Raw genomic sequence first — 18,224 nt, forward strand, 5'->3', positions numbered from 1 at the left:
TAAAGGAAATTGATTCGAACAAAGTGATTCGAATCACAATTTGAAATCTTTTTGCATCATTTGTTTTGTAACTTTTTGTCACTTTCTCTTGTATTATCCCCAACAAATGGCACCGTGAAGGCCTCTCTAGCCTTGAAAAGGTTCGTACAAGAGCTGAAGTACAAATTGTGTGTCTTGTGCGATTCCATTCAATCGTTGTACATATTTAAATTTTTAGTGTATAAATATATCACAATATTTTACCGAATATATGTCAAATATTTTATTCATATTCACCAATTTTACCTTGAATGCAATAATAATGTGATATAAGTGTACATCAACTAATATTAAAAGTGTACAATAATTAGACCCCAACCATATCCAATGCACTGCCCCTCTCCCAAAAAATTCATAGGGATGGACCCGTAAACACAAAAATGTGTCTATTCATGCCACGAGCTTATCCCCACTCTAGACGCCAGGGACTTGTCCAAGCACTGTCCATTTCGAGCAATGGCAAATTGGATATGTCGATTATGGCGGCTGAGTGATTTGACTGCCAAGAAACGGTCATCTTAGCTGTGGTATAGGTGCTCTCCAGTTGGAAATGGTTTCTAGGCAACATAATTGATAATTGGCCTTGTCTTAGCTTCATCCCATAGTCGCATTAACGGCTTATAATTTATAATAAAAACATAACCAGAACCCATCTCCAGTTGAATCGCGAGGGCTTTAAGCTTGTAAAAGTTTAAACATGGCGTGATCATCATGGACATGGCCAGTAAGACTAATCTCTTTTTAGAATATGCTCCCTAAGTTTGGTACAGCTTAACCAATGGATGGACATGGCCTCTTTGTGGGATTTTCGTCTGACTTCAGCAGATGCCACTTTGCATATAAATATGATGCGCTAGACTCCATTGTGGGATATCCTTTTTCAACTGATAACTTTTAGCATGTCCGAGGAAGGAGCAAGTAGATCTGGGAACGAGGGCGGCGGAATTTCATGCTTGTAATATTTAATGTTTGGTTTTGGGAAGAAATGGTAGGTTCTGTCTGCACCAAATTATATATGGAAGACTTTCAAGCTTGAATACTGATGCTACTCTCTCTCCCTCTCTCTCTCTTTTTTATTTTTTGTTATTATTTATTAAAACACCGACGCAACATGAAATATGTTTGAAAATAGAGTCGAAAAGCGATACTGATGCTACTTTCTCTCTCTCTCTCTGACATTTCTTGACTACAGCAGAAATATTTTACTACTTAATACATTAAATACGGCTTAATTTGTGTTTAAAACTTTAAGAGAAATACACATGTTCTCGTACACAATAAATTCTCGTACATATAATTTTTACGTGAAATTACACAAAACCACCTTACAGTTTGGCTCATTACCACATAACCTTCTTAACATTTCAAAATATCCACTTAACCAGGGCTAGAGTCAAGACCTCGTGGTAAGTGGGGTCAAATGAGGTAAGTGGGGTCAAATTTTAATACTCTAAACCTTAGAGTCCATTTTGATTGCTAGTTTTTTTGAAATTTTTGTAAGAAAAGTACTACATTGATTTAATGTATTTAAGGTAAAATGATAATTCAAAAATATGTTCATGAAAAATATAAATTTTTTTTAAGAAAATCCAAAATTTTTTGGCAGTGCATTAAAGCTTTTATAAAGAAAAAAATTAGAATAAAAAAATAAAAACTACTACCATTATATACATATTATTTTTTTAATAGAAGCAAGTTTCATTAACGGATTGTTGGAAATCATCCATCATGATTTGATTTGTATTACCGTCCTAATAGCAGATTAAATAGACACTAGAAATAATATACCTGCAGATTAAATTTTGTATTATACATAAAAAATTTAGCATCCATTTGAAAAATTATTGTTTTTGGAAACTTTGAAGTTTGAAAGAATTGATTTTCCCACTCCACTCAAGAAAACTCATCTCTTATTTTTGGAAACTTTGGAAGAATTTATTCTTGTAATAACTTCCATAAATAACTTGAATAAATTCAAAATTCTTGTGATGGTAACAATTATACATTTTCAATTGTTTGGGGGTCAATGTGTATAGAAAAGATAATTTGTTAAAATTTACTAGGATCAAATAAGATGCAATTTTAAAATTTTCTAAATCTAATCCAAAGTTAAGTGGGGTCAGTTGACCCTACTTGCTTTCACATGGCTCTGCCATTTGCACCTAACCCTCTTATAGTTTTAGTAAAACGGAAACTTGATTCAAAAATAGTTTCATGTAATATTGTTAACTAAAATACCTATATTGCCCTTACTTAAATAATGACTTGATTGCCTTGTATAATTAATAAAATCGTAGGGGATTATGTGGATAAGTGCAAAAATCATAATGAAATTAGGTGGATATTCGTGCAAATTATAGGGAGTTAACTGGCTATTATGATTCTGTTGTGCGCATGTTTTTAGCTCATCTAGTTCAATTGACATAACCGATCGTGTATTCTACCTATTTTTCACTCTATATAAATTCACAGGAGGATTATAATTATTTTGAAACCTTAGGGATAACGTGGCATTAGACAAAAGTACAAGAGATTACATGTAACGTACCCCAATTCTATCACTAGAACGGGAATGTCATCATGCTCAAATTGTTGATCTCTCTTGCTCCTTCTTTTCCCTCCGGTTCTTTTGAAAAAGTGCTATGCAATCATGCCTTTTCTTATGGGAAGATAGGTGGTTCCGATGTTTGTTTCTTCTGGAGCACTGAGGATGAATGGTAGCTTCAGTTGTGGAAGTAGTTACCAGTTTGAACCTGAGTTTTGATCAGAAACATAAACTGCTTAAGGATTATGTTTACAAAATAGAGATTTAATAGCTTCATAACCACAATTTAGTCAGTAGCTAATTATGCAACTCGCAATTGGGAGTTTAAACATTCAAGATCTACTATCACAACATCCTCGGTAATTAGCTCATTCATGCTAGTAACACTTTACTAAAATCACGTCTTCACAACATCATCATCGTACTTAAATACTCTTGAGCCCTCTCCTTTCTCCTTTCTTCATTGTACAGCTTGATGAAGGCTTCCTTGCATCTTTAAAAAAAAAAAAAAAAAAGGAAATGGTATTAGAGAATATATATATATATATACCAGACATGTATCACTACCTTAACTTAACGTTGAGTTATCGTTATGAAATGCATTAGTAATGGCAAATGATACCTCTTCACTTGAAAGTTGAAACGAATGACTACAGAATCTGATGCACAATTTACTGTGCATAGAAATTGAGGAGGAGTGTCGGATAATAGCTACGGACATAGCATATATGGCGTAATCTTTTCATTTGGCGATTTAGGAAACATGGCTAATGGAGGCTCAGCACTCTGGAGGTTGTAAGTTCGCGGATCGGAAAGAAACCAAGAAAGAGCGGAGCTGCAGCCGTTGGCTTCCGTTGACTCCACTCAACGCATAATTCTCAACATAATGCCTTCTCTGACTACATAGTAAAAGTGTCGGTCATTTTTTCAGTACCTGAAATGGATGCAACCAAAGGATAAGCCAAAGAAGAAGTACCTAAATGATTTTCTAAAATTTGATATTTCTCCATAATTAGCACAAGCAAGCTTACAGATGAAAGAACGAACTGCATCTGAAAGGTCGAGGCTAACAAATGGGATGCATTTCGTGAAGGAAAATTATGGGTATATATTACAATCAAGCAGTATGAGAAACTATCGAGAAACTAGAGGAAACCGAAAGACCGACTTAAATTTACCATTTTCCGGTACACAAATCTGCAGCCAGATGAACCCTTTGAGCAAAACCAACTAATTTTTTTTTTTTTTTTTTTTTCTAGAAATAGCTAGGGTAGTAAATAACATAAACGCATACATAAGGCTGCAAAGATACAAGGTTTCCTTAACGCAGGACGATGACACCGACGACCATCCCTATCTCTTGGCTGTAGAAACCGGAATAATCTTCGGTTTCATCTCTCCTGCGAAGGGAACCTCATCTTCGTTGTTCTATACTCAGAAATATGTGGCTAAGGTCCCTACTCGATATTTTTTAGAGATTTACTGGAGGAATGAAACGTTACTACTGTCTAATATGTTTTGCTTGGTCTGGCCCCAAGAGACCCAACCTTACGACATCTTTTTCTTTTGCATTTCACTTATCTTTAAGGGGCTCGCATGCTTAATTTCTGTCCTATGGTGGTTGCCATCTTGTGATTGTCGTACAAACATGGACAGATGTCATAGAGATCTGGCAATGGACAAAGATAATGACAAATTGTATTATGTCAGCTGGCTGAAGTCAGCTGCTTGCTAATAAAAAGTTTACACCACCATATCAGACTATCAGTCTCCCGAAAATTATATTTGCCCTCCAGTTAACACCTCTAACACTCCAATCATTTATTTTAGGGTTATTATCCGTCTATCCCCTTAAACTATATCACTACTATCAGTTTATCTCTTAACGTTATCTTTTAATCACTTTACCCCTATAAGTAATTCAACTCAACATGTTAATAAATTTTGGACAAAAATATCCTTTTATTTTATAGCATTACTACGTTGTTATTATCATTTTATTCGTTTGAATTATAGTGATACAATCATTTTAGTTCCTAACATTATTTTTTAGGCATTTTACCTCATCATTAATCTAACTAGTATGGTCAAAAAATTTTAAATATATTTATCCTTTTTTAGATATAATTAAAAATAAAAAGTTAGAATGGTTATTCTTCTTTTTTTTTTCACTTTAAGAGATCGAAAAACATAAAAATAAAAGAGTTTTCTCAAATTTTTTTTTCACACTTATTAATACTAGGAAAAGAAAAGGAGATAGGAAAGAAGGAGACAACAAATTAGATTTTGCAAAAAATTAAAATAAAGAAAAGTCTAACATTATCGTATTACTTTAAGGTTTTCGGGATTAGAATTGAAATTTGGTGGTAAACGAAAAAGTGAAATAATTTTAAAATAATAAAAGTATTTAATTCTTTCTTATTTGTAATTTTTTTTTAAAAAATTGAGTTCTCTCTCTCCCCCTCCCCCTCTCCATCTTTCTATTTTTTTTTCAATATTAATAAGATTGTCAAGAAGAAAAAAATTAATACTTTGACTTTTTTTCTTGATATTAAAAGGAGAAGAGTCGCTCTAAATTTTTTGTTATTTTTATTATGCAAAGAGAATGGTATTTTCTTCTAAAGTTTTTTAACTTGCTAAGTTGGTTTAATGGTAGGATAAATTATCTAAAAAATAACTCTATGAGGTAAATTGATAATGAGACTATATTTTATGGGGGTAAAGTGATAATAATTTTAAGGGTTAAACATGTCTTTTCATTTTAATTAACAAACTCCGTTAAGTTTGGCCGTTAGTCTTGAGGGTAAAGTGACTAAAAGATAACGTTAAGGGGGAAATTGATAGTAACACCAAACGTTAAGGGGGTAAAGTGATAATAACCCTTTATTTTATGTTCCTTGAGTTTCCAAAATGCCCTCTTTTGTCCATTGTTTATGGCATTTCTTCTATGCTTATTCAAGTCCTAGATTTATGCTTGTTACTTTTTCGAATCAAAATCATCCCTTTTCATCAATTCAATGTAATCTTCTACTCACAATCTAAACAAATCATTACACCAGAATTTTAATCTAGCCTCAAATGCATTTAAATATCACAAGAATAACCTCCAATTACAATAATGTATCTTGTAAACACATCACCAAACTAGACAGAAATATATCTCATCGTAAATAGAACATATTCGACCCCTGCTGTGGTAAAATTGCTAGTATCCTTGGGCAGGGCTCTGCTGGCCTTAGGGGGATTAGTCTGGCAAAAAAAAAAAAAAGGCTGGGACACCCCCTAAGTGAAAAAAAGAACATATTCAAATCTTTAGTTGGCCACAAAATTGAGAAAAAAAAAAAAAGAAACACACAATTAGTTCCAAATACTTGCGCCAAAAAAAAAAAGAAATAGAAAGCAATTTCGTCAATTAGATCATAATTCAGCATGAAAGGAGTGCTAGACACTTCTTTAGAAACGCCAATATTATTTGCCTTAGTTTACTCCTACTAATTAATTTAATGTCTAGTTAATTACTATCGTTAGTGTCACCATCTAGAGCTAGATGCTTGGTTTTGGACCTTTCGGTTTGCCTTGATGCATTTTTCTATCTTTGTTTGACAATTTCAAAGCTTAGACTTCATTAATCATTTCATGGTTGCATCATAGATGATAATAAACATTAAACAAATGTTTGATTGGACATTATTAATCTAAGGGTGACAGGTGTGAGGAAGAATCGAATGGAATAATTTGCTGAAAGAAGAGAACTAGTAAAACAAATGCAATCCAATTTGAGATCGAGTCAAAGAACACTTTTCTCCAACTGGCCTGGGAAGGGTTGATGATGAGACGCTTAATTAAAGTGTATTCTACAATTCTTGAAATGATTGCAGGGTATGCAATATTGCAATGGAGCCTGTGTTCTGTATATACTATACACATCTACTTGTTGAAAATTCTGCATAGAATTCAGGGTGACAAGTATACTACCAATTCAATGCTTGTGGAAGAGAAATGGCACCGTCAAGTCCCCATCCAGCCTTCGAAAAAGTTCAAATGGACCCGTAAAGGTAATAATTTCATATCTTGATTCATGCCACGAGTCGGGGACAAATTTGATTGCAAAAAAATCATCTTATCTATGGGTGCTCTCCAGTTGTCTTTTGTTTCTAATTAAGCAACAATATCCGCCTTCTGATTAGCTTGATCTCGTTAAGGGCTTATAAACTTAATGAAAACCTTAATCTCAGCCCAAAAAACAAAAAAAAAAAAAAAAAAAAAAAAAGAAAAGAAAACGTTGCCAAAACTACGTTCTTATACTACCTGTTTCCTGACTTTTTCTGGTGCTGTAGAGCTTAAGTGGGAAGGGGTGTTTAAACTTTAAGCATGATCTAATCGTGCACATGGCTGTATGTAGCATACGGGTCTCGTAATGGACTAGTTCTCCAACAAGACCACCCACTAATATGTTTCTCCTTTCAGGAATGAGGATGGAATTTGATGCTTATAAGAGTAATGTTTGGTTTTTAAAGAAATGGTCATGAGGAGGAAGAATCCACCTCCATTATTGCCGAAGACTTTCCTGCATGAACCCTGATGCTACTTGAAAGATGTTTGAAGATATAGTGGAGAAACGATATGTGAACAGGACGTATTCTCAAATGTATGACCTTTTACCATTCGTTGAGAAAATTTTGGTTGGTCAATTATGGCGTTTCCACGTTTTGGTGTTTTCACTTAATGGCGTTTCCACGTTTTGGCTCATTCTCCGTTAACAAGAGGAGGTCTTGGTCTTTGGGGTTTGTAGGTTTATGTCCATGAAGCTGATTGGAGAATGGAGAATAAAACACGTATGTATGAAATGGATTAGGTTTACAAAGCTTATTGGAAAATAAAACACGTGTGAAATAGATTAGGTTTACAAATTCAATTCTAAACACTCTATATCATATATATATATATATATATATATATTAAGCCTAAGCCCTGTATCTCTCTCTCTCTCTTAAATTTCCAGTTTTGCACCGCATGGTGGGTGGAGTGACAAAATATGTCTACTCAACCTGTTTGCAAAGTGAATTGCATACCAACTCTCAGCTCACTGTCGGAAGTAAATATATATGATAATTTATCCGGTTAAAAGAATGTATGCAAGAGGGTAGTCTACTACTAATAAATTATTTTCTAGAAGCAGACAACATAAATGTGCAATATGGGGAATCTATAGCCAGTAGTGTTGTCAATTGTTGTTGGATATTATTACAAGAAGAAAGGCCAAGAAGAATGTAAAAGATTAATACGCTACTATTCAATAAGCAATCTACTTCTAGCATAATTTTTATACAGGACTTGGCGCTCAGTCGCTAACTAAAAATGCTAACATGTAGAACAAGGAAAGAACTACTCCATAAATGTGAACATTCTGAGATAGACTGAAGGCTCAATTGCCTGGCAATATATATTTGTTTAGTCTAGTTCATAGGAAACTCGAAGTCTTATGAAATAAAGAAGAAAAAGAGTTTGATAGTTGAAAGATGAATCATGCAACCGAGTTAATGTTTCAATTGGTTGAGTTCGAGTTAGGAGATTTTAAATAAGAAAAAAAAAATGAATGTCTTTCTTGAGCAATACATATTCTAGTAATTAAATGTAAAATACAAAATTCAATCCTTGACCGTCATGCCTTATGAGACCACTGACACTGGAAGCTTATGGGTGTTGATGTATTTGTAAGTCATAGGGAATTTTTACCATTAGTTTTAGGTATCATACTAATGATTTTATAATCTAATAAACTTTTACTACGTTATCTAATAATTTAAACTCTAATATTTACCTAAAAGTTAATGTCTCTTTTTACTCATCCGTATGGTGCCTAATACGAACTCTCCTAAGTTTTAAGCCACTACTATATAGTTGTAATACTAACTTTTGGGAAGTTTTATGGTACCTTTTGGATACCATACTACTATTACGTATCTATTCATTGTTGAATGTATTAAAAAAGATATCAACTCTTAGATGGTTTTAAAAGTTTAAATTATTGAATGATGTGGTAAGAATTTATTGAATTGCAATCATGGGTATGATAATTGGTAGTATTTCCCTAAGTTTGTAGGTATTATTAGGTTAGTACAAATAATTAGGAACCAACTACCTGGCCACCACATATCTTGTGCGCTAGGCGGTCAATGGTTCAAACCTTACCTCTTATCGAAATTGCCGCTTAATGTGGCTTCTCTTAAATCCATATGGGTGTTCTGTGCATCTGTATGATTCGATGGTGGTTCAGTCCCCGTCAGTTTTTCGTGATTCTCTTGGATCACTCCCCTAATATAGATTAGAGTAGGAGTAAGTGTAGATGATGACAATAAATAAATAAAAAAAAAAGTACAAATAATTAGTAGGAAAAGTAGAGAAAAGATCAATTGCCAGTAATTTGGTAGGGTAGAGTTGCACTTGGTGCAACCACACCACCGATTGAATTGTGAATACTATATAAATACTTACCTGTTATGGGCAGCTTTCTAGCTTTGTCTTTGGTTACTGGGTTAACGACTGGGCTGGAATTTGGACCGGACCCTAGTACAGTACAGATGAGAAGACGAAACCGAATCGTTATTGAATGACGGTGTCGTTCTCCGGGTCCCTGGGCTTCCTGTAATGGCAATCTGTTAAGTTTCCTAATGAATGAGCTTCGACTTCGAAAATGAAATTGCACAAGAAGTACCCGTTGCTTGCTATTGACATGTCCACGGCCCGCTGTATAAGTAGAAGCATCGCCCAAGTGGAGCTAGTCAATTTAAAAATCAACTCAACATTAAATGCAAAATTTTTGGTTTCAGGTAAATTCATAATTTTAAAATTAGTCTAAATGGTTATACTAGAGCTAAAAAGAGCTAAATATGTTTATCATTAATTTGGATTTTATCAAAAATAAGAATGGTTGTCCTCTCAAAATTCTCAGTCCAAATCCTTACCCCGCTTAGATAATTCAATCAATTCTATAACCAAATTCGCTTGCTTACGTGTTCAGATTAAATATTAGGTACCTTGTACTTATTTAAACTTATGAAATCTATCGTAAAACAAAAATACAAGCATCTAAATAATGCAAAAAAAAAAAAAAAAAGTGGTACTTAACTTTCATTATATCAAGAACGTAGTAAATGAAGATAAAAACATTCTATATTCTATAAGAATAAAAGTATAGGGTAATGTCATGGTTTAATAATCTTATAGCATAAAAAAATCACTTAAAATATGGTGTCCAAATGGTGAAAATGAAATAAGAACAATTTGATACAAGAATCCCTAGAAGATAAAATGATATATTTTTTCTTCTAACTACCGATCATGAAATGGTATATCTAAGTTTTCGCGTGTATATATATAGTAAATCTTATATGTACTAATGGTGTATACACTATCACAGTTAGATATACGACACATATGCAAAATTTGAGTTTTTAATTCAAATTCGAATTATGTATCATGCATTTAATGGTGAAAGTGTGTACACTATGAGTGTATAGAAAATTAATTCATATATATATATATATATATTTGTATGGTATTTTGCATCCAATTTTTAAGAATCGCTTATTGAATCTTATTGGGCTACCCATTTATAACTCATATGTGCCACCAAATTCTAATAAATAACTCAACAATCGATTGATCATTAGGACGGTATCTACTCTCACCTCACATGTCATCATTCTTATTCTAAAATGGGCTTCGATCTACAATTACGAGTCATGGGCATCTAAAATGGCATTAATTCATATAGAAGCATTATTCAATGAGATATCAAGCTAAATTAAAACTCAATCCAGATCTACTCTCTATAGTAAGTGGAAGGAAAAATCTGTTTTAAGTTCCTTTGGACATGCACACGACCAAACTCAAGCTTTCTACTGTCTGTACTAGTATCAGAGCACAACGAATAACCCCGTATCAGAAAATATCAGAAAATACATAAATAAAAAAATATATATATAATATCCGACGAATATACAAAAGACAAACAAGATTGTCCAATCCTGCAACTGGAAGCAACCCAAAAAAAGGACTGAAAAGGTTCCGTACCATGAGCTCAACCATTGGTGGCAAACATAATGGGTTGTTCCTTAAAACATACACACATGCCTGGGGCAGTGATTTAGTTGGTTTAGTCCTCAAAAGCCCTAGGCCTTGCTTCTCCACCAATTTCTTATGTTAGCTACTTTTATCTAGTTGTTCAACTTAAGACTGAATTTAATGCTTATTAACTCTTTACCAGTTTTCTTGCTACTGATAAAGAAAGGAATAGAAACACTAGTTGTAATAGATTTCCTGTCAGAACCCACAAAAGAAAATCCAGCAACTGTTTATTTCTCTTCCATCTTCAGGACAACCCCTTGAACAAGAACAAGACTCTCCAGCAGCAACCGTTGAAAGCTTTAACGTCACATCTGTAAATGGCACCAGTCTTGAATACACAAACTGTCACTGGGCTTCCCATTTGTCTTTCTGGGTTTACGCATCCTGTTGCTCTCTCCAAAGAGTATGTACTACTTTTTAATTATCTGATCTACTCTCTCTGTCTTTTTTATTTATTAAAAATAAATACCTAATGGATATAGGAGTAACTTCTTCTTCTTCTTTTTTTTACCCTTTGCTTTTTCTTTGGAGATTTAGGATGGCAGATCATGATCGCAGAAGAAAAGGGTTCAAGAAGTTAAGATTTGGAGCAAGCAAAGACATGCATGCAATTGCAGATCAAGAGAGAGTAAGAAGGCTATTATCCCAAAGAAACCATGAAGAAGAGGAGGAGAGAGTTTCTCAAGAGATCAGAAGTGGAGAGGAAGTAGCTGGAGATCTGGCAGCTGCTGATGTTGTTCTTGTACTTCATGATCTATCATGCATCTCTTTGTCTTCTTGCACAGCTAAGGCTGCATAAGAATGTTCTCTACTTTTTAGGTCATTATTTAGGGGTTCTTTTTTTTTTTTTTTCCTTTTTTCAGATGTAATCTTCTTTTAGATTAATTTAGGTAGATTCTTCTTGCTTCTGTATTTTCCCTTGTTAATTTGAGATCAAAGTCTGTTGAACTTTAGTTGCTTTTTCCTCGTCTTTTATTTTTTTGGTCTTTGTTTTTGGGTGTTGGGGCCTGGGGGATGAAGTGTTGAAATATTTGTTCTTGATCCGAAATGGATGCAGAAAGAAAGAAGGTTCGATGATTATTTGATCCGGTCTGAGAAATGGTTTGATCGTCAGAACAGGGCTGTGTTAAGTTCTGTCGATGAAGTTATGCCGGCGAGAACTAAATACCGCCGGAGACGGAGAAATGATGCCTGGTTGGTGGAGAGATACGCAGGCGTGCAACACTGCAACCGTGCGAGGCTGACCAGAAGATAAGGACAAAGGCCAAAGGCCAAAGGGCAGTCTAAGAGGAAAGGGCAACAACCCGACAACCAGATAAAATGGTACCGTCGAGTCTTAACTCTTATCAACTCTGAACTCTTACTTACCACATGGCAATCTTCTCGTTGTCGGGTAGAAAATATTAGATGCAAGGGATAATCTTAGAAATCTCCCCTAAGATTTTTTACAATATTTCACTGGCCTCCCTTGAGGTTTTCAAAATATTAGCCACCCGCTAATTAGGCAGTAATAAATCCAACCCATTTAAAAAACACAAACAATATAAAATAATGTGTATCCGGAGAGAGAAAAAAAACTTCATTCCACAGCTACCCTTGAGATTGTCATTAGTAGGTTAATTTGTAATGTACTTAGGCATATAACAAGAATGAAAATTCGGGCGGTGTATTTGAAACTCTCGTCAAAGGCTAGGTTGCTATTTCATTTTGGAAGCTAGCAACCAACGGCTCTTTGTGAATAGCTTCTAACGTCTCTTTGCAGCCATACTCTTGCACGAAACTCTATATAACAGCAAAATGAAGTAGCAACAGATAAAAATGCTTGGGTGTTTTGATGAGTTTTGCCTATGTTATTAGGATTATATTTTGCCTCAGAAGAATAGCATACTTTGGCATCTCACTGTATGAAGCAACGCGTGTGCCTTCAATTTCATGTCTGAATCAAGACTTTTAAGTCCTGTACATCAATCACAACTACAAAATGGCGCAAAAAAGGCACCTCAATTTGGCGCCCTTGCAAATGGTTGTCATTTCAATTAAGCACACTTAGAGATGATTTAATTAATTCAATTAACATAATCATGAAATATAACATAAGTTTTGGGGATAATTAAGTCATTTCACCATATAATTTGTAATAATCAGGCCCCATCAATCTAATGGGGAGGTGGTTGATATTTCCAGAGGTTTCTGAAATTATCCCTGAATACAAACACCTCTAACAGCCTAATGCTCTATTATTACATTTCGATTGCCGTACAAATACCTATTTAGCTCTCTGCCTTGAATTTTATTTTATTTTTTTACTTTCAAGCTGCTCGTAGAATTTTAAATTTTTTATTTATTTTCAGACTACTTGTCCTTTATCATATTAACTTCATGTTACTTAATAAACTGTTTAGATTAGAGTTTTGTCTTTGAATAGTATATTAATTTTTGGAGTGTAAAATTTTTTGGAGTTTTTTAATGTACTTGCACTTTTTATAATGTGATATAGTTAAGATAAAAATGATGGTAAAAAAAAATAAAAAATTAATTGAAAACGTGTTTATAATGCAAGTATAAAAAATTGTTGGGCAAAAAATTCTAGCGGCCATTAAACTATTGTCAAGATCATGTTTTGGCCATCGAACTATTTTTCGTCAATAATTGGCCACTGAACAATTTAATCAGTAAACTCGTGACCATTTCGTCGATAATGATTCTTAATTTCTGAAATTAGCATGACACGTGGCAAAGCGTAGGACAATTTTGTCCAACAATAGATTTAACAACTCTTCTTTAGTGATTCTTTCATGCTTCCCAAATTCTCGCGTGTTTATCGCTAGTGGGTTCTCCTTTTTGGTCCAGCTGCTTTTGGAGGTCAAAAGCAAGCTTTGCTTTTTGGTGACACACGATGCTTGTCCTTCGGTCTTTTGGGCTTGTATATTAGGGCATTCCATGTAGTCTTTCGAAGATTATATGCCAGTTGAATGGCATTTCAGGGATGAGATCACATTTCTTGGTTGTAAAAGCCAGCAAAAATGTGGCTGCATTGATGTCCAAGCACAATTTATCTGTCTCGGGCATCATCCTCTTCACTTTTCGTGGAGACCCAACACCATGGTTCTCGGGCTCTTATAGTCGTCTGATCACAGAATCATTCTGCTCTTGATCCGTTTGCAACACATTGTTTTGTTACCAAATTGGTCAAAGAAACGATTTTTCTGTAGTTTAAGCTACATCTCCTATGGCAATAGAAGTGAGAGGCAGCTGACTAGTTGAGGTAAGGTAGGATGGGTTTGGAAAATGTCCATCAAGCTCAGGTCTGACTGATATATTGAGGGGAAGATGAATCCCACATTGGTATTCTGGAACAAACTGGCCAGGATTGCCTACCCACCCTTTCTTTCTACCCTAAAGTGTTGAACTGCAGTCTTCCCTGATTCTCGCTCGCTCTTCTCCTTGTCCTGCCAAAGAAATTGTTGGACAAAATTGTTCTGTGTTTTGACACGTGTCCTGCTAATTTCAGAAATTAAGAGTCATTATCGACGAAATGGCCACGGTTTACTGATTAAGTTGTTCAGTGGTTAATTATTGACGAAAAATAGTTCGATGGTCAAAACATGATCCTGACAATAGTTTAATGGCTGTTAGGGTTTTCTGCCCAAAATTTTTCAATTCAAATAAACCATTATTCAAAATTTTGAGAGGCATGAAAAAGTAGAAGATGTGAAAGCAAAGTTCTTAACCTCGTATCATAGATAATTACCTTTGTATACCTTTGAGATTTAACCATATATGGAAAACTTTAAATTCTTAAAATGAAACAAACAAACAACCAATCTTGGAGTGTAAAATATTTTGGTCATTTAATAGTCTAATTTGCAATATTTGATGAATTTTATGCAACTTTTAAGGTGAATTCTAATGGACACTAAAATAACATGAATATCACTTTTTTCCCTTATTATCCAATTAAATGAATTTGTCCTCTAAAATTTTCCATTTTTCTAAAAACAATACACTTAACCTAGCAAATCTAGAAATGAAAAAATAATAGCAAATCTCAAATTGGATTCAACTTTGTATATTGCACAAAAAACAAAAATATATACACTCAACAGGAGCAATAATTCGAAAAATATTTTTGTAGAGGACTTGGAATGCACGCGTTAAAAAAGAGGCCAAATTTCACTTATGCCAGCGTGACAAAGCAAAAAGGACCTAATACTCTCCAACACTTACTCCTATTCTACACTAAGGAGAGGGACCTAAAGAAATCAAGGGTCAGGGAAAATCGTGAACAATCACTAGAAAAGTGTGAATAATAGAATGTAGGTCAAAAGATTTGATCACTTAACCTGCACCTAATCTATACAAGGGGGACGGGACTTAAAAGGAGAATCTGATGAATCACTATACTATAGGGAGGGGATTTAAAGGAAAATTCAATGAACCAACACTGAGGGTTGGATAATAGAATGTAGACCAAGGAATTTTTTCTTGACCTATATCCATTAGAGTAGTTGGTTCTCACGTGTCGTCATGATATCAAAAAACGAGGTGAAAAAATGTAAAATCAAAAAATCAAACAAAATTCCTGACTCACCGAGACACCGACCCTAAATGGGCTGCGTTTTGCTCGGGGCTCCATTGCCTCCTCTCCAAGAAACGCCGCCATTAACAAAAATACAAGGGTATTTTCGTCAAACAGGGCCCAAAGAAGCCCTAGACCAGGCTCGCATCCTTTTTTGCCTATAAAAACTCAAAGAAAACCCCTCAAACCCTACCTTCTCTTTTGTTTCCGTTAATTTTTTCGACTCTCTGCGGCAGCTCTCTCTCGCCTACTGTCTTCGAGAAGGTTAGATCTGTGCTCATATCTCGTTTATTTCAGCATTTTTTTGCCGTAATTTTGTTGATTATGCATGTCTACGAGCTTTTGTACTCTCAGTAGATGTTCACAAATGCTAGAATTCTTCCTAAATGAATTTAGGAATCGATGCATGTTAATTCTTTTAGTTTATGACTATTTTGTAGATTTTTTTTTGCCTTAGTTTTGCCTGATTTTTTTCGTTTTTTTATAAGCTTTAATACAGCCGATTTTTTCTTGATCCTATGGATGTTGATTTGTCGAGCTGTTGATTACTGTTGTATGATTAAAATCAATGCATGTGAAAATTCAATGCTCTATGGGTTTATTTTCTTTGATGAATTGTGTGAATCTGTCGTTTTGTGATTCATTCACGTGGAGTTAATTTTTGTTCACGGGCGTCAATTGTCTGGTGTATGCGCTCTTGTTGGTCAATCACTCGATGGTGAGAAGATTGATATATCTATCCGACCTGATTTATTCGTTTGGGAAGTGGATCAGTTTTTGGTTGCTTTCTGTTTGTCGTTTTATTTTCCGAGTCATGTTTATGTTTTGAGATATTGGTTGCTTTTTGATCTGTCATGCTCGTATATAGTAAATTGTTTGCGATCAGTTACATAGGAGTTTTTATTTGGATCTATAACTTTACATGTTTTAGAAATTTATAGTGTGACATGCTTGCTATAATGGTTTGAGGGAGATTTTCATGATTAAAGTTGCATCTAATGTATATGTACTCCATGTTATGTTTTCAGTCAAATTCTTTTGGATTTTGAATGTTAGCTGATAAAAGTATTTACTGTGTTTAGTTTTCAGATTTTTAGCACTTCAGAATGGGTAAGGAAAAGGTTCATATCAACATTGTGGTCATTGGTCATGTCGACTCTGGGAAGTCGACCACTACTGGTCACTTGATCTACAAGCTTGGAGGAATTGACAAGCGTGTGATTGAGAGGTTTGAGAAAGAAGCTGCTGAAATGAACAAGAGGTCATTCAAGTATGCTTGGGTGCTTGACAAGCTCAAGGCTGAGCGTGAACGTGGTATCACCATTGATATTGCCTTGTGGAAGTTTGAGACCACAAAGTACTACTGCACTGTCATTGATGCTCCTGGACATCGCGACTTTATCAAGAACATGATTACTGGTACTTCTCAGGCTGATTGTGCTGTCCTTATCATTGACTCCACCACTGGTGGTTTTGAAGCTGGTATTTCTAAGGACGGTCAGACCCGTGAGCATGCTTTGCTTGCTTTCACCCTTGGTGTCAAGCAAATGATTTGCTGCTGCAACAAGGTGAGCTCCTGGGGTTTTAATATCAAACACAAATACTGCAGGCTTTTTGTTTATCTCTAACTTCTCTTCAATCTTTTTTGTTGTCTAGATGGATGCCACCACTCCCAAGTACTCCAAGGCACGTTATGATGAAATTGTGAAGGAAGTGTCTTCATACTTGAAGAAGGTCGGATATAATCCTGACAAAATAAACTTCGTCCCTATCTCTGGATTTGAGGGAGACAACATGATTGAGAGGTCTACCAATCTTGACTGGTACAAGGGCCCAACCCTCCTTGAGGCTCTTGACCAGATCCAGGAGCCCAAGAGGCCTACAGACAAGCCACTCCGTCTCCCACTTCAGGATGTGTACAAGATTGGTGGCATTGGAACTGTCCCCGTGGGACGTGTTGAAACAGGTGTTCTCAAGCCTGGTATGGTTGTGACCTTTGGTCCAACTGGTCTGACAACTGAAGTTAAGTCTGTTGAGATGCACCATGAAGCTCTTCAAGAGGCACTTCCTGGTGACAATGTTGGTTTCAATGTGAAGAACGTTGCTGTGAAGGATCTCAAGCGTGGTTTTGTTGCTTCCAACTCCAAGGATGACCCAGCCAAGGGAGCTTCCAGCTTTACCTCCCAGGTCATCATCATGAACCACCCAGGCCAAATTGGCAATGGATATGCCCCTGTCCTTGATTGCCACACTTCTCACATTGCTGTCAAGTTCTCTGAGATCGTGACCAAGATTGACAGGCGATCTGGCAAGGAGCTTGAGAAGGAGCCCAAGTTCTTGAAGAATGGTGATGCTGGTTTTGTCAAGATGATTCCCACCAAGCCCATGGTGGTTGAAACTTTCTCAGAGTACCCTCCCCTTGGTCGTTTTGCTGTTAGGGACATGCGACAAACTGTTGCTGTTGGTGTTATCAAGGCTGTTGACAAGAAGGATCCTACTGGTGCCAAGGTCACCAAGGCTGCTGCTAAGAAGGGTGCCAAATGAACCGTGCAGGTTCATGCTGGTCGGCCCTCAAATGAAATCTACTACTACAATAAATCGTGTCATGCAAACTTTTCGAGTGCTGCTTCAGTAGTTTTGTCTATGTGTTATTTGTTGTGTCGTAGTTTTCTGCCCTGTATGCTGGTTAGCCTCTCTCAGAATTGGGTGCTTGACAGACGGTGGCAGATCCTACAGAACTGAGTCTTTGTGATTTCTGCTTTTGGATGTTTGTGGTTTGAGGTGCTTTGGAATATATTACTATAATTCCAGGCAGCTCAAGAGTTTTGTGGTTTGCCTTCCAAGGATAATATACTACTATAATTCGTGAAATTTTTGCTTTCTGCTTATATTCTGAGATGATTGCACTTGTTCCAAGGTGTAAGAAGCTTT

General features: G+C 35.4%; 1 protein-coding gene and 2 long non-coding RNA genes across 5 annotated transcripts; 2 read left to right on the forward strand and 1 right to left on the reverse strand.

The window, feature by feature from the left end:
* Positions 1 to 2,500: 2,500 nt before the first annotated feature.
* LOC113708319 (uncharacterized) lies at positions 2,501 to 4,116 on the reverse strand. 2 transcript variants are annotated; one of them, XR_003452414.2, is made up of 3 exons: positions 3,763 to 4,116; positions 3,207 to 3,518; positions 2,501 to 3,077 (listed from the first exon to the last, which is right to left on the reverse strand). It is a non-coding gene; the product is annotated as an uncharacterized lncRNA (long non-coding RNA). The 2 variants fall into 2 exon arrangements; XR_003452415.2 differs by having other exon boundaries at positions 3,616 to 4,116.
* A 6,482-nt stretch (positions 4,117 to 10,598) lies between these two features.
* LOC140011095 (uncharacterized) lies at positions 10,599 to 11,667 on the forward strand. Its single transcript, XR_011818332.1, has 2 exons — positions 10,599 to 11,117; positions 11,252 to 11,667. It is a non-coding gene; the product is annotated as an uncharacterized lncRNA (long non-coding RNA).
* A 3,622-nt stretch (positions 11,668 to 15,289) lies between these two features.
* Positions 15,290 to 18,164, forward strand: LOC140011096 (elongation factor 1-alpha-like). Of its 2 annotated transcripts, none has more exons than XM_072059265.1 (3): positions 15,290 to 15,557; positions 16,383 to 16,861; positions 16,950 to 18,164. In XM_072059265.1, exons 2-3 carry the CDS (start codon positions 16,400 to 16,402, stop codon positions 17,835 to 17,837), a joined length of 1,350 nt encoding a protein of 449 aa, XP_071915366.1. In that variant the 5' UTR covers positions 15,290 to 15,557; positions 16,383 to 16,399; the 3' UTR covers positions 17,838 to 18,164. The 2 variants fall into 2 exon arrangements, with proteins under 2 accessions (XP_071915366.1, XP_071915362.1); XM_072059261.1 differs by having other exon boundaries at positions 15,291 to 15,557; positions 16,376 to 16,861.
* Positions 18,165 to 18,224: the final 60 nt, after the last annotated feature.

Source organism: Coffea arabica, chromosome 1e, assembly GCF_036785885.1.
Source record: "Coffea arabica cultivar ET-39 chromosome 1e, Coffea Arabica ET-39 HiFi, whole genome shotgun sequence".
Lineage (NCBI taxonomy): Eukaryota > Viridiplantae > Streptophyta > Magnoliopsida > Gentianales > Rubiaceae > Coffea > Coffea arabica.